Here is a 23497-nt window from a genome sequence, read left to right as displayed (position 1 = left end):
GGGGCTTCACAGCCCCTTTGGCTGTGTTTGAGGATGCCTAGGGATTTGAGAATCCTAATTTCACCATAACATGCAAAAACCCAAGCTACTCAGAGAAAGAAAGATCAGATTGTGAAGCTCTAGTAATATGATCCTCAATTTTTGTTTTTGTGAAACTGCAGGACCTTAAAGCATTCGTTTTATCCGACTTGCTCAAGCTCAAACAGGCTGTGAGGGATGGAAACAAAATGTGAATCCAGCCTTCCCAAGCCAGAGTCCCTGTTTATTCCTCTAAGTAGGGGTTCTTAACCTGGGGCACAGAACTCTTAGAGGGTCTCCGGATGTACTTTATAGTGCCTTCTTCCCCCAACGTTGTGTGCTTCAGCTGTGCGTGGTTAGGAGCAGCTGCATTTTTTGCGAGGAAAGGATTCATAGTTTTCATTACATCCCTAAAGGAACCTATGGTCAAAAAGTTTAATTTTATCATGTGTCTATTTTTTAACTTTTATTTTTAAAACTGTTTTTAGATGAGTAGAAGGAAAGAAAAAAGAAATGAAGGGTGGGAAAGAATTGTAGAGATAAAATATAACCGATGCGAATTGTTTTTTCCTGTTGCTATTCATTCACTCACTCACTCATTTATTCATTCATTCAACAAATTTGTGTTGAGCACCTGTTACTTGCCAGGCACGATTCCAGAGTCTGGGGCTGCTGCAATGGCAAAATCTTGTCTCCCCTGATAAAATATAAACTCTGTGATGCCGACAAAATATTGTAATAATGATGATGACCGTTATGTCCTGGTGCCACGAAAAAAATAGCGCAGAGTCAGAGGAGGAGGAGGAGGGGAAATAGCATTTTAGATACGGCGGTTTGTGCTCAGAACCTCCTGCTGCTGTGCACGGACTCCAACGAAGGGAGCGACCCGGGATGCCAGGGTGCCCTCCACAAACCCTTCTTTCGCGCTGAACCTCACCAGGGGGCTGACCGTAGGCAGCAGGCAGCGCACGCAGGCGCGCAGAGCGCATGCTCCATCTGGCTGCGCACTCGGACTCTCTGGGCCCGGAGGAGAGCGCGCAGGCTCCTCTGGTTAAAAGGCGCAGCCCAATAGGAACTTCCTTTTGAGGTTGTGGTCCCGCCCCCAAGCCAAATTTTTGCTTCCGTTTCCGGCGCTGCGGCGATCCCAGTCGAAGATGGCGGCTGCAGCGGGTTCTCGGGTTTCTCGGCTGCTAGGTCGCTCCTGGCTGCAGCTGAGCCGGCCAATGTCGAGTGGCTCTCATGGCGAGGAGGGCTCAGGTACTGGGGCTGGGGTCGCGGGGCGGGCCTCAGCCCCACTGGAGCGAAGAGCGGCGGGACTGTGACCTTGGCTTGAGGCCTTGGGGGAGGGAGGTGAGACCCGGGCGGGTCCGCGCCAGGCCTGAGCGGTCGTGCCCCCTCTGCAGCTCGCATGTGGAAGGCCCTTACCTACTTCGTGGCGCTCCCGGGGGTGGGAGTGAGCATGCTGAACGTCTTCCTGAAGTCGCACCACGGAGAGGAGGAGAGACCCGAGTTCATCGCCTACCCTCATCTCCGCATCAGGTCCAAGGTAACCCCTTGCAGTCTCTTCTAGTGTGTATTCGCCTTTTATCCCAAATGCCCTAGTCCAAGTTCTTCATTCACTAAAAGCGTGGGTGCTGGGCGTGTACGGTTTCTCATGTAATCCTCCCAAACACATTTTTATTTCCTCCGGTCATGTCTCAGTTTTCTTCTTCAAGGTCATATAGTAAGTGCCCTTCAGCTTTCCTTTCTCCAAGTCATCCCACCTTTTGCCTTCTGTTACTGTCCTGAAACAGCTGTCGGTTGTACAAAACTTGGCGGTTTGGGAAACTCCCTTAGACTGGTAAAGTCGGAACGCGGTTCACCTTTCTAAAACCTGGGCATCTGGCAGCTACTAGCTCCATAACGAGACTGACAGCTTCTGTTCACTTCTATATTAATTATCGTCCCAACTATGCCATCCTTTGGCTATTGATGTAGATGTATTATAAACTATTACCTTATTTAGCCCTGGTAGGACTGGAAAATTAAGGTGGATCCTTAGATCCAGAAAGAATTTTTGAGTCTGAGCGCCACTCCTACTCTTGTACAAGAGAATTAGAAGCCGTACAGTAAGGTTTCTTAATCTTAGTACTATAGACATTTGGGGCTGGGTTATTCTTGTTGGGACAAGGGGCTGTCCTCTGAGTGATAGGATGTTTAGCAGCATCCTTGATCTCTAACCACTAGTAGTACCCTTTCTCTCCCCAAGATGTCTCCAGATACTGGCCTACGTCCCCACAGGGGCAAAATCATTCTGGGTTGAAAATCACTGCCAAGCAAAGCTTTTCAAAAGTAGCATGCAAAATACCTGAGAGTATGTTGCAGTTTCCAGTCCAGAGATTTGTTTCAGGTCCAGAAATCTGCGTTTAAGTAAGCATCTTGTCCCCGATACCCGCCTCTGTCATTCTGATACAGGTGATGGGAGGATTGCACTTTCAGAAACAAAGCACTGATGTACAGTTACCAGGGAGAGGCTTTTGAGTTACAAACTTGAGCTTGCTTTTCCTACTGTCTACTTTACGGGCTCCCCTGGAATTTATAAGAGCTTCCTTAAGTTATGGGAGGGCTGAAATATGCCAGTAGTTAAAGGTCTAATTTCCATTTTGTTTTTATGTATTATCTGTTACTCACCCTATTTTAAGCCGTTGGTGGCAGTGCAGTTTCTGAACTATTTTCTGGAATTGCTTAATTGACCTCTTCACTCCACAGCCCTTTCCCTGGGGAGATGGTAACCATACCCTGTTCCATAACCCGCATGTGAATCCGCTTCCAACTGGCTATGAAGATGAATAGAGAGCCTGGACCACTACGCAGTGGGGACCACAGTGCTGGTTTGCACCATTACTCTGCACACATGGACCAGAAAAGTGTATGGGACCTTAAACTCACCTTCTTATATCCGGTGATGACCATTATACTTGGGGACCATTATACTGATCTTCCGTCCCTTTGCTTGTGGCAGGAGATGGCTTAAATAAACTTAGTCATGAGCTGAGAGTTGCATTCTTTGGTGGTGTTTTTCCCTCAGAAATTAGCATTGATGTTATTTCTATTTCTGTAGTGAAGGTTTGTGGCTGCTGTTTACATGTTTCAGATCCAGTTCAGGCCTCTAAATAACAATGTCTGTAACAGTCCTGGCCTTGGTTTCTTGTGTCTTGGGTGGGTAAAGCAGAGACCATAAGTCAAGCTAGTTAAGGGTCAGAATTGGGTCCTGGGAGACTTTGGATGGCAAAAACTCCAGCATTTGTTGAAGAATACTCCCTACAGTCAGATAATTTCCCCTAAAGGTGTCAAGTTCTCATCTTGGGTCATCCCTCAGCTCCGTTAAGGCTGGAAGGGTCAGAAACTTTTGGAGAAATAAAGGCAGCGTGATATATTTCTGTATATAGTACAGGCTTTGTTTCTGTAATTAAAACCTTCCTATAGCCATAGGAATTAGGAGAAATCACCATTAAAGAGCAATTAAGATTTTCTCTTCAAAATTTAAAACCTTTTAAGTAGCTGAGGTAGTTGGGAGTCATTTTATGGGTAGGGTAAAGTCAAAATAGCATGAGGAACAATCCGAAAATACTTATTCCTTCAGTAGCAATTATAGTAACATTTGTTTCATTCTCAAGTCTCAGCCAGAAAGTTGTGGTTATATCAGAATAGATATACTTAACTCCAGCTTGCTATCTGGACTCCCTCAACTGAGTTCCAAATATCTTTTGTATAGTGGACCTTAACTTGTCAAAATATAAATGTGGACTGTATTGCAATGACATTAAGGACTGGTCACATTAAATATGAAGTTACTAACTGATACAGTGGAGAAGAGATAAAAGGATCTAGGCCTTCTGTAAATCGAGTTTCATACTATATGGCCACATATAAAAATTTAAACCATATTACTCAAGATATGCAGTTGTGGAAACTATATGACATTGTAAAGTGTGTAAGTGTTCACCTGATGCTGACATTTTTGGGTGCCATTATATAAACATTTTAAGAAGTTATTTGTGTAACTTAACTGTGGAAATTTTAGAAATCAATGAGGTTTCCATTTGCTATACTATACTACCTAGCTTAGATAAATACTCACTTTTAAATTATAAAACATAAAACTCCCCCCAGTGTAAATATGGGATGTGTGGGGTTACAGGGTGATAGTTGTTCCATGAAGTGCACTGAGTTCCAGGGACAAATAATAATAGAAACTAAATGTTACAATTTATTCCATCTTCATGATTACAGGCATTACAGGGCAGGGTGGGTAAACAAGGCAAATAAAGCACCCCCCCCCCGCCCCTTAACCAGATGCAGCATTTTGGCACTTTTATGATATGCAGGTTGACTTAATTCATTGACTTAACTTGAAAGCTGGCAACAGCAAATCTTTGCAATTTAGGATCTTCCTCCATAGCCGCTCCAAGGATCTTAATTCCTGAACCACAACATGAGCTCTGAAATGGTGTTTGCCGCAGTGTTCTGGAAGCTTTCACATCTTAATATGAGATCTGATACCTCTTGTTAATGTAGGGAACTGTTAAAAGCTGTCTTCCTCTTGGCTAACCCAGTCCACCAGCAATCTTAACCATTAAGTTACTGTATAAAAATAAAACTGCTCCCAAGCATTGATCGAAACTGTTGTGCTGGGAACCCTTTCCAGAGCATTAGCTCCCTGAGAGAAAAGAGAGATCCTAACCAGTTGCTTCCATGAACAGTAACCCCAGTACAGTGTACATAATGTCCTTCGAAGCCTGACACAACCAGCCTTGGTCATCCTGACAAGCTTACCAGTATTTACATACAAGATATATTTAAAACTGATCCCAGACCAAGCATTGCAATCATAATCCCAAATAATCCTATTATTTAGCACATTGCATTCCTGCTGATTGCATAACCAGAAATTTCAAAGCAAAGAGTGATGGTTCGTCATCTTTTACAACAGAGAAAAATATCAAGGAGGACAAGAAACTCCTCCCTCCTAAATTCATCAAATCAATGCTATCTTCACAGCTTTGACACGATCCAGAAGCCTCAATTGCCTGATTTGAGGAGTCCATTTTCAAGGTGACTGTCAAGGTCAAGAAGAGCTTTCAGGCTTTTCTTTGCCATGGCCCATGAACTCCAGTCCTTCAATAGGAATCTCCTTCTCCTTTATTGCTTTCTGATGGGAGAAAACACACAGTAAAGGTCTACATGAAGTTTGGTCCTACATGAGGACCAAACTTCATAAATACGATGGTGCAAAAGTAAATCCGACTGGACCATAAAGACTACCAAGCATGATTCAAACCCCATACATTTTTAACATAAGATTACAAGGAAATTTAGTAAAACCAGAGAGATTGCAAAGAATCGTTAACATCAAAATTCAGAAGTGGAATATTAAACACTATCACCACTCTATTGTGACAGAAGTTCAGATCAGCCCCAGGACTTACCGGCTGTGTAACTTTGAGCATGCCTCATTTTCCTATTTGTATGTGTGAGAAAGAAAGCAACTCCACCTGGAATTAGTTAACTAATTGGGAGTGCCTTGCCCGGGCTGTTCTTGCAATTCAGGTCAGTTACACATTCACTGGGATGGAATGAAGGTTTTCTAGCCAATTAAGAGAGTCAATAGGCCAATGAAGGGATTATAACAACGAAAGGAGACCCTCCGTAATGTCTAATACGCCAGAGAGGCTAACACCCCTCCTTGCGCCTCAGCAATAGTGGAAAAGTGCACCACCGCAAAATCCAAGGAAACTTGATTTTAGTGAACTTCGACTAATTACTTCCTATTTCTGGGCGTGAGTGTTCCATGCATAAAATACGAATAACTACGCCCACCTTGCAAGTTCAGGTTGAGCACCAAATGAACCAAAGAATGTTACTGGGCTCCGTAAAAGGTAAAGTGCTGCAAAGATATTTAACTTGGTCATTCGGAGAGGCGGCCTTGGTGGTGATGGTAGGGGAGAGAACTCCTGTCGCTGGTCTCATCGAGGCTTTTCTTCACCCTGCCCGTCCCAACCCCCTCGATGCGATGAGTGTGGCCAGGGACACCGTAGAGAGAAGTTGGGGCCCGGGGTAGAGACGAGAGGGGCCCGGGCCGCAGCTCACCTGAACACACTGCTGGTAGCGCTTGAAGAGGTCGGTGCACGGGTCCCCGGAGCCGTCCCCCTTGAGGAACTTCTCGGCAAACCAGCGATTGAAGCACTGGTCGTACTCGCGCTTCATGTCTGTGCAAGCCTCCCCTACGCTGTTCATGGCGTCGGCGCCCGCGGCGGTGACGGCGCACTCGGATGTCATCACTTTTAAGCGCGTCGCTCGGCTTTACGAGAGGACGCACTACGGAGGCCGAGAAGGAGAGAAATGTGGGCGCGGGCCGTGCGGCTGGGCCTCCGGGCCTCGGCTGGCGGGCGCCGGCGCTTCACTTCCAAGGCGGATCCTCAGGTAGAGGCCGGGGCGTCTAGGCGGGTACCGAAGCGGGGCGGGAGGCGCAGCAGGCCCTACCCGTGACCCGCACGCTCCGCCTCATCCCCCCCCCCCCCCCCCGCAGGGAGGTGGCCGGGTCACGGCCGAGCTGATCGAACACCTGGAGCGGCTAGCGCTTGTGGACTTCGGCAGCCAGGAGGCCGTGGCACGGCTGGAGAAAGCCATCGCCTTCGCCGACCGGCTCCGCGCCGTGGACACCGACGGGGTGGAGCCCATGGAGTCAGTTCTGGAGGACAGGTGAGCTCGCGGCTGCGGCCCCCGAAACCTTGCCTGCGGCGCCTTCGCTACCAGTTAAGGTGGAGATGAGTGTCTCATTTCACGGAAGGGAAAAGAGCATTAGCGAGATGAGAGAACTTGCCCGGTGAACTTGCTTTCACTCTTTTCCTTGTTCATTATGGACCCTGCCCCTCTGTTTTAAAATCCTCGAGGTCTCGCAGTGTAACTAGGAACAAAAGCCGAGCTGCTAAAGCTTCCCCTTCGAGGCCCAACTTCCTAGAGTCCCTCCCTACCGCGCCGACGTACTGCTCTTATCACTCCAACCACATTGACTTCCTTACCGTTTCTCCAACACGCCAGATGCGTTGCTTCCCTAGGATCTTTGCGCTAACTCCTTATCCTGTCTGGTTTTCTTCTTCTTCTCTGGGTTTTCTTCTTCATTTTATTTATTTTTTGTCGCGCCTCGCAGCTCACGGGATCTTAGTTCCCCGACCAGGGATCAAACCCGCGCCCTCTGCGGTGGAACCCCAGAATCTTAACCACTGGACCACCAGGGAAGTCCCGGGGTTTTCTTCTAACATTTTTCTTGATTATCTTATTTTTGTCGATTTGTAATGTTTCGTATTAATAGAATGTGAGTTCATGTTTGACTTGCTTGCTGCTGCATTCCTGTCTCAAAAATTTTAAATGTACATATTTTCTGACCTAGTGGTTCCCTATGGAAATGTCTGTGAAAGTGCATCAAGATGTGTTCACAAGTGCCCAGGGTATGCAAATCTGTTTATAATACAGATCAACCGAAAACAAACAAACCCAGAGACAATCTAAGTGTCCTTCATGGCTAAATACATCATAGTACACTGGAATATTTGTCAGTTAAAAATAATGAAATAACTATATGCTGATATGGAAAGGTCTCCAAGATATACTTAATAAAAAAGGCAAAGTTCAGAACATCGGGTATGGTATTATCAATACTTTACGTGTAATCTATTTTATATATTCTGGTGCATGCATTAAGTTTTGTTTTGTTCCCTGAAAGGGCATGCAAGAAACTGTTGATGATGGTTAGTGTTAAAGAAGGTGGAAATGCAGAGGGAAGTTTTAACTTTTCATTTTATACCTAGGGCCCAAAACACAAACGCCTAAGGGGGCAGAGTAATAATCCAAGTAGTGAAGTAGTGTAATGCAACAGGGAGGGTTGGGTCTTTGACAAAGCAGCTTGTGAATACTGAAAGGGTGCATCCTCTACCCACCTCTACCAATTGTTGCCAAATCTTAGTACATTTTTAAAGAAAATCCTCTTTTTTGAAAAGCAGACTTGTTTGCTGTTTGGGACTGCAGCTTCTTAGAAAGGATGGGTACGTAGCTTATAAAGATCGGGGCAGTCTACAACTCTGTCCTAGCCTTTTCCTGATGGAGTTTTCAAAAATAAACTTCTGGTACAGGAGGGAGAAAGAAAGCTGCCATTAGTCAGTGCCAGTCGGGAGAGCCACACTTATCTGTAACCATAAACTTTATGTAAAGTGCTTGCTAGCCTCATGGTCTCACTCTAGTCTTTGATTCCTTCAAATCCTCTATTTTGTAATCTTGATGCTCAGGTATAGGGAGGTCAACCAATTTGCCCAAAGTTACAGTATATCAAAACAGAAATCTGATGTCATTCTCCTACCCAAGCCCTTCAGGTGGCTTCCCAGTGCTCTTTAAGGTAAAAAGGAAAGCCTGGTGGGGCATCATTTAACCAAACCCCTGGCCAGTTCTTTAAGACAGCACTTTCCCAGAGCTCTCCATTTTTTTGCCGTGTTAGAATTCTGGGCTCTTGCCTTTACCCCCATCTCATCCCACTCATTCCTTTTTTTTTTTTTTTTTTTCGTACTTAATTTCCTTTCTTCTTCAGATTTCAACTGCCACTTCCTCAAGGAACTTTTTGTTCTATATTGAGTCAGTTCCCTTTCAGGACCTGTGGCTTTCATGGTAATTCAAAAGAGCTGTAATTTCATATATATTTATATATCTGTTTAGTTGATATTTGATTCTCTGCCCCTCTCCTACTGCTCCTCCACATGCCTGGGAGCATTTCTGTTATTGCTCATCTGCATCTAGCACTGAGCACTCAGTAAATGTTTGTTGAATGTTCTTTTTTTTATTGTTATTTTTTAAAAATATTTATTTGGCTGCATTGGGTCTTAGTTGCAGCACTTGGGATCTTTGTTGCCACATGCGAGATCTTCGTTGTCATGTGCGAGATCTTCGTTGTGGCATGTGGGATCTTTAGTCGTGGCATGCATGTGGGATCTAGTTCTCTGACCAGGGATCAAACCTAGGCTCCCTGCATTGGGAGCGCAGAGTCTCAGCCACTGGACCACCAGGGAAGTCCCGAATGTTCTTTATTAATATCAGTGGGAAGGGAGGGATTGGAAGCGCAAAGCGGAGTCAGAATTTCCCAAGTCATCTAGAGGGTAAGTATAAAGAAAGGCAGCTATTACTTAGGGAAGAGTTTGTGGAAGAGAAGAGGGATCTGGATCTGGTAACTGGAATAGTGATTTGGTATTCGGTGATTTGCAATCTTCCCATAAATTAAGAAACCAGTTTGGGGTAATGATTCCATCTTAGATGTGGCATTTGTAGGATTTTCATGTTTTGCACATAGTACCTTCACTGACATTTGAAATGGAACCCAGTTAAGTGAAGACAAATGTTAAAATGGTTTTAGGTGATGGCCACATGAGCTGTAAAGGCTCTAACTGGCTAATAGAAATCCCCTGGCCCACTAATAACCTATTATTTGTTTTGAGCATTAGCGTGCTTATGTACCAGGCACTAAGATTTTATATGCATTATATCTCAATTATCAAATATAATCCTGAAAGGTAAGTACTAGTATTTTTTTATAGATGAAGAAACTGAGGCTCAGAAGTTTATGTAACCTGCACCAAAGTTTCACAGATAGTAAGAGGAGAACCCAGGACTTGGAACTCAGAGCTTCTCTCGAGTACTGCTGTAGATAAGCCTTCTGAAGCCAGCCCCCAGGAATTCCCTGGTGGTACAGTGGTTAGGACTTGGCACTTTCACTGCTGGAGCCTGGGTTCAATCCCTGGTTGGGGAACTAAGATTTGGAAAAACGTGTGGCACGGCCAAAAAAGAAAAAGTCAGCCCCTGGAACCTTTATTCTTTTTTATCTCAAATCCAGAGACTGACTCAGGTGACATCTCTGATTGCAGCCACATAACTTCAACAGTTAGCATGTCCCTAGGAGCCTTATTTGCCAAATCGATTAGCTCTCATTTCAGTCTACATGAAACTAGACATAAATTAAAAGGCTTGTAGGTGGAAGTAGAGTGGTGTCCAGAGAAACAACTCCTGGTAGCCTTGATAACAGGGAAGAGGCAGAAAGAAATTAAAACAACAGCAGAACTGTCCCACTGGTGAGCCCAAGGGCTTCTTCTGCCATGCTGCCATAGTGCTTCCCATTAAGTTAAATGCATTTCCCACAGTTACTGGTTTAAGTGCCTTATCTGTGAGCTTTAGAGGGCAGAGATTTCTAATTTACAGTCTAAACTTTTCTCAGCCAGGGTTTTTCATCTGATTGAGAACACAGAAAGATCAATGTACTCTTTTTTCAATTCTCCCAAGGATGGTACATAACTAACAACTAGGCCAGATGCATATAAGTTGATTTATTATTAAAATGGTGTCCTTCGTATCTGGACCAAACTCTCCTGTAGAACCCTGACTGAGAAAGATGAGGTGAGGTAGACATTCAGTCAGTCATAATTGATAGGTACCTAAAGAGCTCATCTGGTCCTGTTTGTTTTATGCATGATTCCAAGGTCAGGAAAAATTAAGCAACTTGCCATATGAGGGATCTCCTTGGTGTGCCACCTTCACAGAGACCCTGGGTTCAGTAGCCTATGATTAAGAAACTAGGCAGCTATGGATTTATTATACAAACAACTCCATCTTAAATAGTAATTAGGTGGAAATGTGTGATATTTAAAGAGGTGAATTTTGTCTTTCTGGAAATGTAACTTAATAGGAAACCCGATTAGCAAATGAGTGAACAAATCAATTGCTACCTACTGGTGGGAACAGCAGCTTTTAACCAACTCTTGGCAGTAGTATAGTCTTTTTGTCAAAATCTCCAAGTGCCCAGAACAATTAGCAGCCTCCAGTCCTTATGGACTGGGTGGATTGTGAGTGGTAACAGGTTAAGTGCATAGGTATTCTCTGAATGACTAGTGGGGACTGAGGTGTACCTGGAGTGTACAAACTCTTTATAAAAACAGCAAGTGCTATTCAGTGCCCACCTCTTTTTGCCCGAAGAATGCAAGCCCAGCAATATCAGACCTTCTTTTTAAACATCATTTCATTTAATTGTCCCAGCAATTCTCTGAAGCATTTTACAAATAAGGAAACTGATACATGGAAAGAAGTATAGGGTTGGCAAAAAAGTTCGTTCGGGTTTTTTCCATATGTTATGGAAAACACCTTTTTTCTTTTTAAAATAAATTTATTTATTTATTTGGCTGTGTTGGGTCTTCATTGCCACATGTGGGCTTTCTCTAGTTGCGGCAAGCAGGCTTCAGTAGTTGTGGCACATGGGCTCAATAGTTGTGGCTCATGGGCTCTAAAGTGTAGGCTCAATAGTTGTGGCACACAGGCTTAGTTGCTCTGCAGCATGTGGGATCTTCCTAGAGCAGGGATCGAACCTGTGTCCCCTGCATTGGCAGGCGGATTCGTAACCACTGCACCACCTTGGAAGCCCTGGAAAACATCCTTTCTGTAAGATGTTATGGAAAACCCCAAATGAACTTTTTGGCCAACCCAATAAATTGCACATGCAGCTCTGGGGTTTGAATCCTGCAGTGATTCAGGAGCCCAAACTCTTAGCCATTTTGTTATATTGGCCAACAGAAATATAAACTCCAGGACGTACAATGGTCAATTTTACAGATGATTTTTATTTTTATTCTCAAGTTTCCTTAAATGAGTTCATAATCCTTGTATGGTTAAAAAAAAAAAATTTTAACCTTCAATTTTTTGGCAAGAAACTTAAGGTCTAGAAAGATCTTATTCAAGGACACACAGTTAAGGACACACAGTGCCAGTCCTGGAACGGAATCCAGCTTTCCACTCTTTGTACCATGAACAAGTATTTATCGTGACTTGTCCAGGGCTGGGTGCCCCAAAGAAACAGAACCAATCCTTTCCTAAAAGTATCTTATCATTAGAACTTGGCCTTCTATGCAGCCTCTACGCAGATGTTCAAGTCACATCCTTGTCCCATTGTCCCATTAGGTTTAGCCCTCAGTCTGTGTCTGGCTCTGAGCAGAAAGAGCTTGGCTGCTACCCTGTTAGTGAATGAGCAGACTGCTTATTTTTCAGCCCAAGTATCTGGAAGCTGATTCAAACCTCTTGTTGTGCACTTTTTTTATTTATTGGCTGTGTTGGGTTATTGTTGCTGCACACGGGCTTTTAGTTGTAGCGAGCAGGGGTTACTCTTCATTGCAGTGCAGTGGCTTCTCTTGTGGAGTATGGGCTCTAGACACACAGGCTTCAGTAGTTGTGGCTCACAGGCCTTAGAGCACAGGCTCAATTGTTGTGGCTCATGGGCTTTGTTGCTCCGAGGCATGTGGGATCTTCCTGGCCCAGGGATTGAACCTGTGTCCCCTGCATTGGCAGGCGGGTTCTTAACCACTATGCCACCAGAGAAATCCTGTCGTGCTGTTTTTGTTTTTTTTTTAAATTTACGTATTTTTTATTTTTGGCTACTTTGGGTCTTTGTTGCTGACTGCAGGCTTCCTGTAGTTGTGGCGAGCAGGGGTTACTCTTCGTTACAGTGCGTGGGCTCCTTAGTGCGGTGGCTTCTCTCATTGTGGAACACAGGCTCTATGCAAGTTGGCTTCAGTAGTTGCGGCAATGTGGGCTCAGTAGTTGTGGCTCTCAGGATCTAGAGCACAGGCTCAGTAGTTGTGGCGCATGGGCTTAGTTGCACCAAGGCAAGTGGGATCTTTCTGGACCAGGGATCAAACCCATGTCCCCTGCATTGGCAGGCAGATTCTTAACCACTGCACCACCAGGGAAGTCCCATCATGCATTTTTAAACCTTAAAACAGTAATGAAGCCCCACAGATGTGTTCAACTCCTATTTGGTTTCACTAGTTTGCCATCTAGAAGAGTTTAACAAAGCCACTAAGCTCTGAAAACAGTGCGAAATTCTTGAGGTATGTTTGTGGTACATCTTGCAAGGGTAGGTACTTTTATATCCACAAAGGTAGTTGCGATAAAAAAGCACTCATCTTAGGGGTAACCAGAACTGGACTTGGATCCCTGTCCTGTCACTTAGCAGCTTAAGTCATTTATAACCACTCTTGAGCAAGTTTCTGCACCTTGCTCATTTCCCATCCTCCCCCTCCCACCCCCATCCAGCTATTTCTTGACCGTGGTTAAGGTGTGACATCACCTATTCTGAGGACCTCTCCCTCACCCAGGCTGGGTTAGGCCCCCCTATCTATTCCCTTGGCAAGCATTGCTTATCTGTTAGATTTAATACATTGTATTGTAATTACCTTTTTACCTATCTTGGCCAAAAGCATCTTACCCATAGTAATCATCAAAAATATTTATTAAAGATATCAATCCTGAGGAATAATTACCACTTACCTCACAGGGTTGTTGGGAGAATCTATAAATGGTAGGCTGCCTTATATGGTCTACTGTTGACCACAGCTCCTCCATCTTTTGAGCAGTGACCATACTCAAGAATATGCTGCTCCCTTGTTCTCCCATTCTTGACCCTCTCCACCCATGCCCTAGAAGCCATGTTCTGAGAAGGTAACCTTAAGCTTCTGGTTTTGTAGATGTCTGTACTTGAGAGCTGACACTGTGGTAGAAGGCAACTGTGCTGAAGAACTACTACAAAACTCCCATCGAGTTGTGGAGGAGTATTTTGTGGCTCCCCCAGGTACGTTTTGCCCAAAATGCCCTAACAGACTGACCCACAGTAAACTAAGAATGCAGTAGGAACTGCGAGGCCCAGATTTGCTATGTGAAAGCACTTTGACAAGTATAAAGTGGCAAAAGATGAAGGTAGTCAAAAGGTACTAACTTCCAGTTATAAGTTAAACAAATCCTGGGGATATAATGTGCAGCATGGTAACTCTAGTTAACAATACTATATTGTATATCTGAAAGTTGCTAAGAGAGTAGATTTTAAAAATTCTCACCACAAGAGAAGAAATTGTAACTACGTGAAATGACGGATATTAACTAATCTTATTATGGTAATTATTTTCTAATATACACAGATATCAAATCCATACCTTAAATTTATACAGTGTATGTCAATTATCTCAGTAAAACTGGAAAAAAAAACCCCATGTATTAATAACAACAAAGAAAGTATATATAGGTGGTGGCATTAAGGCGGCGGTAGATTCCAGGGGTCACATTCACCTCTAGGGGCCAGCTGGTAACAGGAATGAGCAAAGCAAAAACAGGACTGGGGCAGGGAAGAATGTGTACAGTGGCAAATCTGGAGCTCAGACTCTGCCTAGAGAGGCAACTGGCATGGGCTGCTTCTCATTCAGTGCCAGGCAGGAATGGGAGCCCATTTTCCCAGAGAACCTGGACATCTGGCATTTTGTGTGCTATTTCCCAAATTTTAAGTGTTAATTCAAGAATTTAAAAAATAAAATACCATGAAAATAAAACATACCTGCAAGCCAGATGCATCCTATGAGTCATCAACTTGCAACCCCTAGTGTGGAGATCTGCATCTTCAATCCTCACTGTAACTATTTTAAAACTCTGGGCCAATAATAAAACCCAGAACCTTGGGTGGCTGAACTGCAGATAGGTGAGCCCTCAGAGCTGCTGCACCCCTCTGGACATTTGGGAATGAGATTAGCCTAAGCACTCCTGGTAGATGGCTTTCCAAGTGCCAACTTCAAGTTCAGAAGATGCCTCTGAGTGGAGAACCACCCTGAGCAGCCTCCAGAGACAAACATCAGGCCTCTGGCTCAGGGATTACCTCTTTGATCAAGACCAACCAGTTGAAGCTCTGGTTGAAGCAAAGATGGGAAGGAAAGCTAAAAAAAAATGTTGAGCTCATGCCTCTCATTAACTAAACCATCTCCGTTAATTGTGGAGAGAAATAAGATTTTATAATCTCAGTTTCAGAGTCTGATAGTTGTTGCTGTTTCCTTGGACACATCCATTGATCACACATGCTGTTTCTCAAACACAACCTTGTGTCAGACTTTGCTTCTTGGGAAAAACTGAGCTCACAGTTGTAGTCTCTCCATTCCTCTTCTATACACATATAAATGTCTAATTAACCTGTCTCTGCTACTTATTGAAAAGTGTGCGTTAATTTAGGCTTCACTTATAACTGTGGTTCTGTCAGATACTCATAGTTAGAAAAACAGAATAGCTACACTTATTTCCATTGCTTATTTTTCATGACAAACCAGTTAGCTCAGTGTAGAACCAGTTGGGAAGCAGGCTTAACTATAACATTCCTTTTTTGTTATTGTTTTCAAACAGGTAATATCTCTTGGCCAAAGTTGGATGAAAAAGAGCCCTTCTCACACCGCTGAGTAGCTATTCTGGGAAGGGGCACACTATGAACACATAAAAGTGCAATGACTATATTTTGTTATTATGAACACTAATGTTCCCACTTCCTTCAGTCACCTGAAACAAGTGATGGTTAGCTATCTTTTAGTAACTAATTCTTCTGAAGACAGAATTGTTAAAGATCTAGCCAAAATAAGGCAGAGTCCCTGATGCCAACAGAAGTAGAAGGTATGGCCAGTTTCCATGGAAATGGATCAAGTGTACTCACAGGCCGTTCAGTATGGAAGACTTTATCTCCTCCCCAAAAGACTGTCTACCAACCTGCTCTTAAGTAAATTTTTCTATCTAAGTAGCTATTAGACATTACATCTGATCTCTATGCAACAAGCTGAGTTTTCCTTTTCAGTTGCTGTTTCCGTGGACTTGAGCAGCCTTTTATCATTACTGAACACAAATTTTTTCTTAGGTACCCACTTTGTTCAAAGCAGAGGGCTTTCTGCTAAGGTTAAAGGAGTACGGAGGTAGCTTTGGGAGGTGATGGATATGTTTATGGCCTTTGTGGTTGTGATTTCAGGTGTGTATACTTAACCCCAAATTCACTGAGCTGTATATATTAAATAAGTACAGCTTTTTACAGGACAACTGTATTTCAATAAAGTGGTTTAAAAAAAAAAAGTCCTGGGCCTGTGACAAAGTAGGCCCCCTGCCCCATGATTACGGAACTGAACAGATTCCAAGATAGTGGGGTTTTTTGTTTGGGGATTTGTTTTTTTTTTAAATCTCAGATACCAAGGACAAATGAGACAAATTTAGGAGTGAAAGTGACAGAACCAAAATTTAAGAGAGATTTTTTTGTCCTAACCAGCTGCCAAAGTTGGTTTTGGCTAAGAGTTTCCCAATGATCTTTATGCTGGTACCCACTTTTAAAAGTCTGTTTTTAGCCTTCCCATTCCCTTCCCCTATCTGCAGTGCTCCCCTTTTCTTTAAAGCAGCTTACTTCACATGGTCAGCTGAATTATAAGAGAACCCTGAACCTGCCCTTGGATTGAAGTTCTCAGACCACCATCACAGCAACTATCTTTATCCCCAAATAAAGTAATCCACTGCTGCTCCTTACCAATTGGGTACAAGCTGCCACTGCAACTCAATGATTTTTTTTTCTTAACTATACCAATGTGCCTGTTTCCTGAAACCTATGCACGTAATCAAGGACAACCACACGTCAATTACTAAACGTTTAAAATATATTTCTAAACAGAATGGGCTGACTCAGTCACAGTAACTGCTGATCTCCATAGAAGAGCAACCCACAAAGATACAGCACTGATTTTTTCCCATCATCAAGGGTGAAAAATATACAACTTGTTTCTGAACCAAAACCATAATTGCCGCAGTTAAAAATGTTTCACTGCTAATATGGCCCTGGTAGAAATAATGTAGTTTTATTTCCTTAAAAAAAAAAAAATTAAAAAAATTTCCTAAGACACTAAATCATCAATCTGGAATGTAGATTCTGAGCAGAAAGCAGCTCAGTTCACCTAAAAAATAAAGAAAAAATTCCCATCACCTGTCTCAGTAGGGTCTGAAAGGAGAGAAGTAGTGTGGGGAACCCCTGCTTTGGTATGGAGAGTCACGGCCCCTTGACCCAGACCGAGACCGTGAGTAGCCATAGCTGGTGCTTCTCTCTGGATAAACTCGGATGTAGGAAGTTTCACCCTGAAATTCAAACAAAAAAGAAAAAGAAAAAATAAGACCCAGAAGAATAAAGCAAACCAACACCTAACATGGCTGCTTAACAATAAAAGTTAAGTACTGAGCGCTTACTGTTTGCTTGGCACAATGTTATCTCATTAAATCCTCACAATAGTGCAGGGGATAGGTATTCTTGCCCAAGGTAACACAAATAAATGGCAACTGGACTGTGTGGTGAATAACTCAAATACTAGCTAGTACTCTTAACATATCTGATTAATGCCACTGACCCCCAGAATCTAAGAACTGGAAAGGATCTCGGAGGTCAGATATATAGTTTAATCCCCTGCCACCTTACAAATATGCATCTTCAGGTAGGTACCTATGGAAGGAACTAACCTGTATTCAACACCTCCCAGGTGTCAGGACCTAGGCTAGATGCTTGTATCTTCACAAATTAACTTCCTAGCAAGTCTTATAAGGGAATGCTATTATTGTGACTATTTTTAATAAACAGCAGAGGAGTCATGTCCAGGCAGGCCTACCTCCAGGCCCACCTCCAGGCCCTTTGCCCTCAGCCAGCATTCTCAGATCTAAAGATGCTAAGATGAAAGAAGCCAGATGCTTTTTCCCTCAGTGAAGTCAGTAATTTGATTTATCCTTACTGAGGCCCTGCTTTGTAGTATCACTGAGGACAAGATGCTGTTTTGTTTGTGCTCCAAACTGAAGTCCTAGAGGATAGTCTGAGCAAAAGCAATGTTAAACCATGCAGCCTCCAAGGCATAAAGCTAGGGAGGTATATGAATTCTTACAAAAAGAAATGGGCCCAGAAATTAATGTCCCCACATAATCCCTAAATGCCATAACAAGTCAGGACACGATAACAAGAAAAAATGTCCAATTGGTGGTCTGGTATCTGGTCTCAGTGGTATCAAAGGAACAGTCACCTTCTGAATCAGACTGAGGTCCAAATCAGCAGCCACCTACTTAAAAGGAAGGACACTGAGAGCTCAGTCCCCAGGGTAAGGTAATGAAAAGAAAATGCCTATGGGCTCGGGTTTCAAAGAGGCTCCTGTACCACTTTGGGAAAGGCAAAGTGAAGTGACAACTCAGCCCTAATAGCAGTACCTAAAAGGGCTGAGATGATGAGGTTGGCTTACAGAGCCCAAACTAGACCCAGAGGAGGGAGAGCCATAATAATTAGGTTTCATTAATTATTAATATAATTAGGTATGGAGGAACACTGAGGATTAAGCCAGTTATGAAAGAGTGTTACTAAAGGATAGGCTCACCACATTATGACAGACTGCACCAGTATTCTCTCCGGGTTAAAAATACTATGCAGACTTCTGTTATAACCCTGCAGGGCTCAGACAAGATGAATTCCTTGGCTTTGTCCACTTAAAATAGATCTTTAATGGTATCGTGAGGTCATCAAATGGCAAACTCATGCCTGTTGCTACTTCTGCTAGGTCAGCTTCAGATGGAGTGAAGGTCTGGGTACAAGCTCCTAAACAGAAGGTGGGAACCCACCTCATGAGAGCGGAACTTGGTGTCATCCAGTTTACGCAGGGCATATTCCATGTCTTCCTTTCTGAGATATTCAACCATCCCCATTCCATCTTTCTGCACATCTGCATAACAGACGTCTCCAGCTTCTCGCATGTGATCTTTCAGGTCCTGCCAGCTGCCTGATGGAGGAAGTCCTAGGCACGGAGAACATAAGAGAAGAGGCCGCATCCTTCATCCATGTTAGGAGCCACTGAGACCTAGGGTCCCTTCTCCATCAGTCACTACTTTTAAATCCTGAGGGTCCCCAAATCACAAATTTTGATAAGGGACACAAAACCAGAGAAGAGTAATAGAGTATGTGTGGTAAACCACCACAAGAAGCTGGTCCTGTGCTAACCTTCCAGAGACCACACCTTTCCGACAGAGCAAGATGTTCATCCCATTACAGGTTTAGTATCTGTTAAGAATTCAGAGCCTCTCTTTCTTTGTCCTTCATAATTAATAACAAACTCTGAAGACTTTGAGTTCTAACTTTTTCCACTATGAAATTTATCGGTACCAATTATTTCTTGCCTGACTGGGTTACCAGGACATGGGAATTTTGAAACCATCCAATAAAATAACCAAAGTGTAGCTGAAGTAACACAATAAAAATCTAAAGTTCGTTTTCTTGTAGGTGTGAATGACTGACAAACTAGACAAAGTACCTCTTAAAAGATCACCAACACTCTTCAATACAGTAGGGGAAAAGGTAAGACTCAGATGCTAAAACTAGTCAGGAGTCATACAACCCTACCTGATGTCATGAAAGGGAAATGTGCTCCTGCTCTCAAAGGCTGTGTTTACCGCTCACAGCTCAGGACTGCAGCCATTTCCTAATAGTTTTCTAAGCAGGATTTCAGAGCAGCATGGAGAGAAAAAAAGATATGTATGACATCCTGAAGGAGGGAATAGAGTTCTGGGGTTAAAAAATTACAAAGGGACACAGGCAGATACTGACAGTATCACTCTTAAGCACCATGGGAGTTTGCTGTAACTGTGTGACATTCACATCTAAGATGGTACCAGGCTCCTTGATATACTTTACTCCACCAGGGCCCTGAAACACGCCTGCAATGTGCAGAAGGCTCCAGGTTTTTACCAGTGTGTTCATATTTTAAAAAGATGCATAAACCTCTGAACATAGCATTTCATCACTTGTCAACACGATGTTTTGTTCTGTACTTTGCAATACAATCACTAAGACTCCAAGTTGTAGCTTTGGTTTCTTTTTTACATAATTCCAAACCCATCACAAAATCTGGCCTATTTTAGGATCCAAGGCTAGGTGATTTGTTCAAATCTGGCTTCTGGAGTGTCTTACTACCAAGTCCGACACCAGGGTACATTTCAAAAGAAAATGTCTTTAGAATTCCAGCTCAAGGGGTTTTGCCATCATCTTCCCTTTCAACACTAGAAAACTCCTTTATAAGAAGAAAGTTTATGTTCTATCAAGGCTGCACTATTAGTGCAGTTTCACTGGCAAGGTACCTGCCTCACTGGCAGGGGTTCAGACTGTCACCGTGCATGGGCTGTTGAAAAGAAAATCCCACACATCCCACGCACTGAAGAATAACAGCTAACATTTCTTGGAGGCCAGACTCTGTTCTAAGTATTTTACATGCATCATCTCATTTAGTTTGAAAAGAACATACCTGAAACAAGAACTCGGAAATCAGATCTTCTTGTAGGAGGCCCATTCCTCCCACCACGGGGCCACCCACCCCGACCTCCATAAGTCCTGGGGAACTCCACACGAAGCCGACATTGGCCATAATCATAACCGTTCCTTCCATAAATTGCATCCTCAGCATCTCTGCAAAGAAAAGTTTGGAGTTAGTGCTGCTCAGGACGGCCGACTGACTTCCCAGTGAGGGGCATGAGTAATAAGTATAAAAAGAAAACCTCAAGTGCGAAAAAAACAAAAGAGCATAAAACCCAGAATTTGATGCACTACTGCTTTGGTTTGAAGACCATTCATGATATTGGAATTAAACTTTACAGCTGTCAAACAGAGGGCCCTCTATGTAGGTAATGATAACGCACAGATAAGAGAACTGATTCAGAAAAAAATAAACCATTGACAGATGGTTGATTTTGCAAATAAAAGTGTTTCTCTAACCTTGGTGAGCTGTTTCTCAAAGTGTACACCACACACTAGTCCTTTAATATTCTTCCTCAAGGCCTAGTACATTCAAATCTACAGAAAGAAAAACCCATTTAAAAAGAGGTAAGGCTCAAAAGACAAATGCAAATTAGTGTTTTGTGAGGAACATGGAATTCCCTCTAGTGTACCTTTTCAGCAAGGTCTCTTTAGAGGACTAAGTTGTCAAAACCACTCTGGGTACAGTTTCACCAAAAAAGAGGTAAATATCCAATAAAGTAATACTTTAAAGTTTTTCCTAGGGCTCTAGGAGTGTTAGGAACACCAAGTTTGTTCTCCAGTATTGATAGGAGAGAGAATGCCCTCAGAGGCTGAGAGGACAAACAGCTGAAGACATACTAATGAAGGCATCATTCAGTTGTCACAGGCACATAATCACTATCAAGAGTCTAGTCCCAGGATTAAAAGCAAAGAGGACCACATCCAGTTCAGCCGTAGCTATATTCATACTACAGTGGGAGAGAGGCAGAACTGCTAGGGTTTAAGACTACGAATAAAAACTGACCTTAGTTCAAATCACTCTTCTGCTACTTACTAGTAGTTGTCTTGGGGTAAGTATGTAATTAAGATTTTACATCTAAATGTGAGTAACAAGCCTGTCTCACAGGGTTTTCGTAAGGATTAAATAAGATACGTGTGTGTGCTCTGCTTGAAACTTGGCATCTAGTGATATCAAAAGATAGCTTTTCTATTATGAAAGGAATGAGGGAAAAGATGACAATGTAGCATATCATACAGTAAGTCTGTATTTGAAAGGGCAGAACAGGAGATTCAAATCCTACCTTCCCTAGTAGCCTTCTCTTTTATCAACTCTAAATCCTCACTTTCCTCATCTGTAAAATGTAATTAACAGCACCTACCTTATAGGCTGTTGAAAATGCTAAACAATACACAGTATGGTACATGACATAACAACCGTTAAAAAACACACCGGAACTGTTACTAATTAATAGAGGTGCAACCTTTTCCAGTTTAGGTGTGTGTGAAAATGCCTGGTTCCATTTTTTGAGGCAAATGGCAAGACACTAGGAATAAGCTCCGTCAGAGTCTTCAACCATCAGAGCCTCAGGGTGAGTCCTGCCTCCCCATCCTCAGACGCTCCCCTTGCCTCGTATCACCGCCGCCCCCCCCCCCCCAAGATGGGCAGGATACCCCACGGGCAGTCCTGTCGTGAAGCCCACAGGGCGCAGACTAGGCAAAGCACTCCCTGAACTAGTGCTGGAAATCAGGCAGCGGGCTCCGATTTACCCCGAGTGTGGTAACCACAGTGCGGTGGCTTCTAAGAACCAACAACCGCAGTTTTGAAAGTTCTCAGGCCTTTTCTGGGGCAAGGGCCGACACTCTTTGCAAGATCACAAGAATCCCTTTGAGCCGGTTTCGGGATCGAGTTTCCAAATCCTCGGGGCCCTTAGCATCTAGCGGTGCCTCCCTTATTAGAGAAGAAGTGAAATCACAGACCCCCATCAGACTGTTTTAGAAGTTTTCCCAAATCCCGGATGCTTTTCTCAGAACGAGGCCCTGGCCCTGTGGGGCGGGGCGCGCGTGAATGGAGATCTGTTCCATCAAAGAGCCCCCTTTCCGCGCTCCAAAGGCATGCACACCCCCGCACGGTGCGCCCCCCCGCCAAAGGCGCGTTCCAGCCGGGGGGAGGGATGGGCAGGGAGGGAGACCGGCCTCCTCACTCCTCACCAAGTCCTCTCCGGGCCGGCTCAGCGGCCACGCTTACCAAACCCTGGGCCGCTTCCCCCGAAGGGAGCCTGTTCTGCCGCGAGGGAGAAAACGGGCATCCGCACCATCCCTGAGGCCGGTCTGGGCGGGCTTCGGCCTTCCCAAGACCCGGCTTTTATGTTTTCAAGTAAAAAAATAATAATAGAGGAAGTGACGGAGCCAAGGACGGCCCGGAGCCCCGCGGTGAGCGGGAGGCCTCAGCCTCCGCCCGGGGGCGCCGCGAGGGGTCTGCGGCGAGGGGGGAGGGGAGGCTCTGGAAGGGAGCGGGGCAGAGGAGGGGAGGCGGGGGCCCGGAGCCTCGGGCCGGCGGCGCGGGGCCCTCACCGGGGGTCCTCGAAGCGCACGAAGGCGAAGGGCACGAGGCCGTGCCGGTTCTTGAGCTCGATGTCGCGGATGCGGCCGTACTTGTAGAACAGGTCCTCCAGGTCCTTCTCGCGCACGTCGGTCGGAAGGTTCCCCACGTAGATGCGCCCGTCGCCCTCGCCGCCGCGCTCGTCCGCCCAGCCCGACATCCGCACCGCCCGACGCCACGGGCCCGCCGCAGCCCACGTCGCCGCCGCCGCCGCCGCCGCCGCCTCAGCCCGGGCGCCCCCGCAGCGTCCCCGCGGGCTCGGAGGCGCTCAGCCGCACAGCATTGTGGGAACAGGAGCGGAAGCGAAGGGGTCGGAGGAGGCAAAAGGAATACTCTTAAAGGGGACGCGGCTGCGGCGACTGCGCGTGCGCATGCGCCCCCTGTAGGGGCAAAGGAGGCGGGGGGCGACGACCGGGAGAGACCCTGGAGTCCGGCGGTTAGGACTCAGTTCGCGAAGGCAGGTCACTCGCCAGCTGCGTCGATTTGGGCAAGTGACTCTGGCTCCCTGGGCCTCAGTTTTCTCCCTCTGTAGCGCGGCCTGCCACACAGGCTTTTGTGAGCATTTGCGGAGGTGACGCGGTGTGGCGCCCAGGGTGGGCCCCGCGGGTCGTCCCTCCGCGTGCTGGGCGCCGTAGGGAGGGAGTCGGCCGGGGCCTCAGGCGGACCCCGCAGCGGCCTGAATGAGTCCCCGA

General features: G+C 44.8%; 4 protein-coding genes across 5 annotated transcripts; 2 read left to right on the top strand and 2 right to left on the bottom strand.

Annotated features, from left to right (window-relative positions):
- Positions 1-1144: 1144 nt before the first annotated feature.
- Positions 1145-3052, top strand: LOC130858073 (cytochrome c oxidase subunit 6A1, mitochondrial). Its single transcript, XM_057743842.1, has 3 exons — positions 1145-1275; positions 1422-1564; positions 2767-3052. The coding sequence occupies exons 1-3, from the start codon at positions 1173-1175 to the stop codon at positions 2848-2850; spliced, it is 330 nt and encodes a 109-aa protein (XP_057599825.1). The 5' UTR covers positions 1145-1172; the 3' UTR covers positions 2851-3052.
- Positions 3053-4245: 1193 nt separating this feature from the next.
- On the bottom strand, positions 4246-6401 carry TRIAP1 (TP53 regulated inhibitor of apoptosis 1). The gene is made up of 2 exons (XM_057743813.1): positions 6148-6401; positions 4246-5209 (listed from the first exon to the last, which is right to left on the bottom strand). The coding sequence occupies exons 1-2, from the start codon at positions 6334-6336 to the stop codon at positions 5126-5128; spliced, it is 273 nt and encodes a 90-aa protein (XP_057599796.1). The 5' UTR covers positions 6337-6401; the 3' UTR covers positions 4246-5125.
- Positions 6311-19185, top strand: GATC (glutamyl-tRNA amidotransferase subunit C). Of its 2 annotated transcripts, none has more exons than XM_057743812.1 (4): positions 6311-6480; positions 6587-6759; positions 13599-13702; positions 15286-15667. In XM_057743812.1, exons 1-4 carry the CDS (start codon positions 6400-6402, stop codon positions 15336-15338), a joined length of 411 nt encoding a protein of 136 aa, XP_057599795.1. In that variant the 5' UTR covers positions 6311-6399; the 3' UTR covers positions 15339-15667. The 2 variants fall into 2 exon arrangements, with proteins under 2 accessions (XP_057599795.1, XP_057599794.1); XM_057743811.1 differs by lacking the exon at positions 15286-15667 and adding an exon at positions 18688-19185 and having other exon boundaries at positions 6353-6480.
- Positions 16543-23111, bottom strand: SRSF9 (serine and arginine rich splicing factor 9). The gene is made up of 4 exons (XM_057743810.1): positions 22778-23111; positions 20217-20377; positions 18544-18716; positions 16543-17034 (listed from the first exon to the last, which is right to left on the bottom strand). The coding sequence occupies exons 1-4, from the start codon at positions 22963-22965 to the stop codon at positions 16891-16893; spliced, it is 666 nt and encodes a 221-aa protein (XP_057599793.1). The 5' UTR covers positions 22966-23111; the 3' UTR covers positions 16543-16890.
- Between the last annotated feature and the right edge of the window lie 386 nt (positions 23112-23497).

This window comes from Hippopotamus amphibius, chromosome 8 (genome assembly GCF_030028045.1).
Source record: "Hippopotamus amphibius kiboko isolate mHipAmp2 chromosome 8, mHipAmp2.hap2, whole genome shotgun sequence".
Classification (NCBI taxonomy): domain Eukaryota; kingdom Metazoa; phylum Chordata; class Mammalia; order Artiodactyla; family Hippopotamidae; genus Hippopotamus; species Hippopotamus amphibius.
Note: the sequence above shows the minus strand (reverse complement) of the source record. Positions and strands in the feature narration are given on the sequence as shown.

Excerpts from the sequence above, each read along its gene's own strand:
- LOC130858073 (XM_057743842.1), top strand. The coding sequence starts at position 1,173 with ATGGCGGCTGCAGCGGGTTCTCGGGTTTCTCGGCTGCTAGGTCGCTCC. Across the intron at positions 1,276-1,421 it reads TCATGGCGAGGAGGGCTCAG|CTCGCATGTGGAAGGCCCTT; the intron begins GTACTGGGGCTG and ends CCCCCTCTGCAG. Across the intron at positions 1,565-2,766 it reads ATCTCCGCATCAGGTCCAAG|CCCTTTCCCTGGGGAGATGG; the intron begins GTAACCCCTTGC and ends TTCACTCCACAG.
- TRIAP1 (XM_057743813.1), bottom strand. The coding sequence starts at position 6,336 with ATGACATCCGAGTGCGCCGTCACCGCCGCGGGCGCCGACGCCATGAAC. Across the intron at positions 5,210-6,147 it reads GCTACCAGCAGTGTGTTCAG|AAAGCAATAAAGGAGAAGGA; the intron begins GTGAGCTGCGGC and ends TTCTCCCATCAG.
- GATC (XM_057743811.1), top strand. The coding sequence starts at position 6,400 with ATGTGGGCGCGGGCCGTGCGGCTGGGCCTCCGGGCCTCGGCTGGCGGG. Across the intron at positions 6,760-13,598 it reads GAGTCAGTTCTGGAGGACAG|ATGTCTGTACTTGAGAGCTG; the intron begins GTGAGCTCGCGG and ends CTGGTTTTGTAG. Across the intron at positions 13,703-18,687 it reads GTATTTTGTGGCTCCCCCAG|GTCCTGCCAGCTGCCTGATG; the intron begins GTACGTTTTGCC and ends GTGATCTTTCAG.
- SRSF9 (XM_057743810.1), bottom strand. The coding sequence starts at position 22,965 with ATGTCGGGCTGGGCGGACGAGCGCGGCGGCGAGGGCGACGGGCGCATC. Across the intron at positions 18,717-20,216 it reads TTTCCGAGTTCTTGTTTCAG|GACTTCCTCCATCAGGCAGC; the intron begins GTATGTTCTTTT and ends CTCCGTGCCTAG. Across the intron at positions 17,035-18,543 it reads CCAAGTTCCGCTCTCATGAG|GGTGAAACTTCCTACATCCG; the intron begins GTGGGTTCCCAC and ends TTTGAATTTCAG.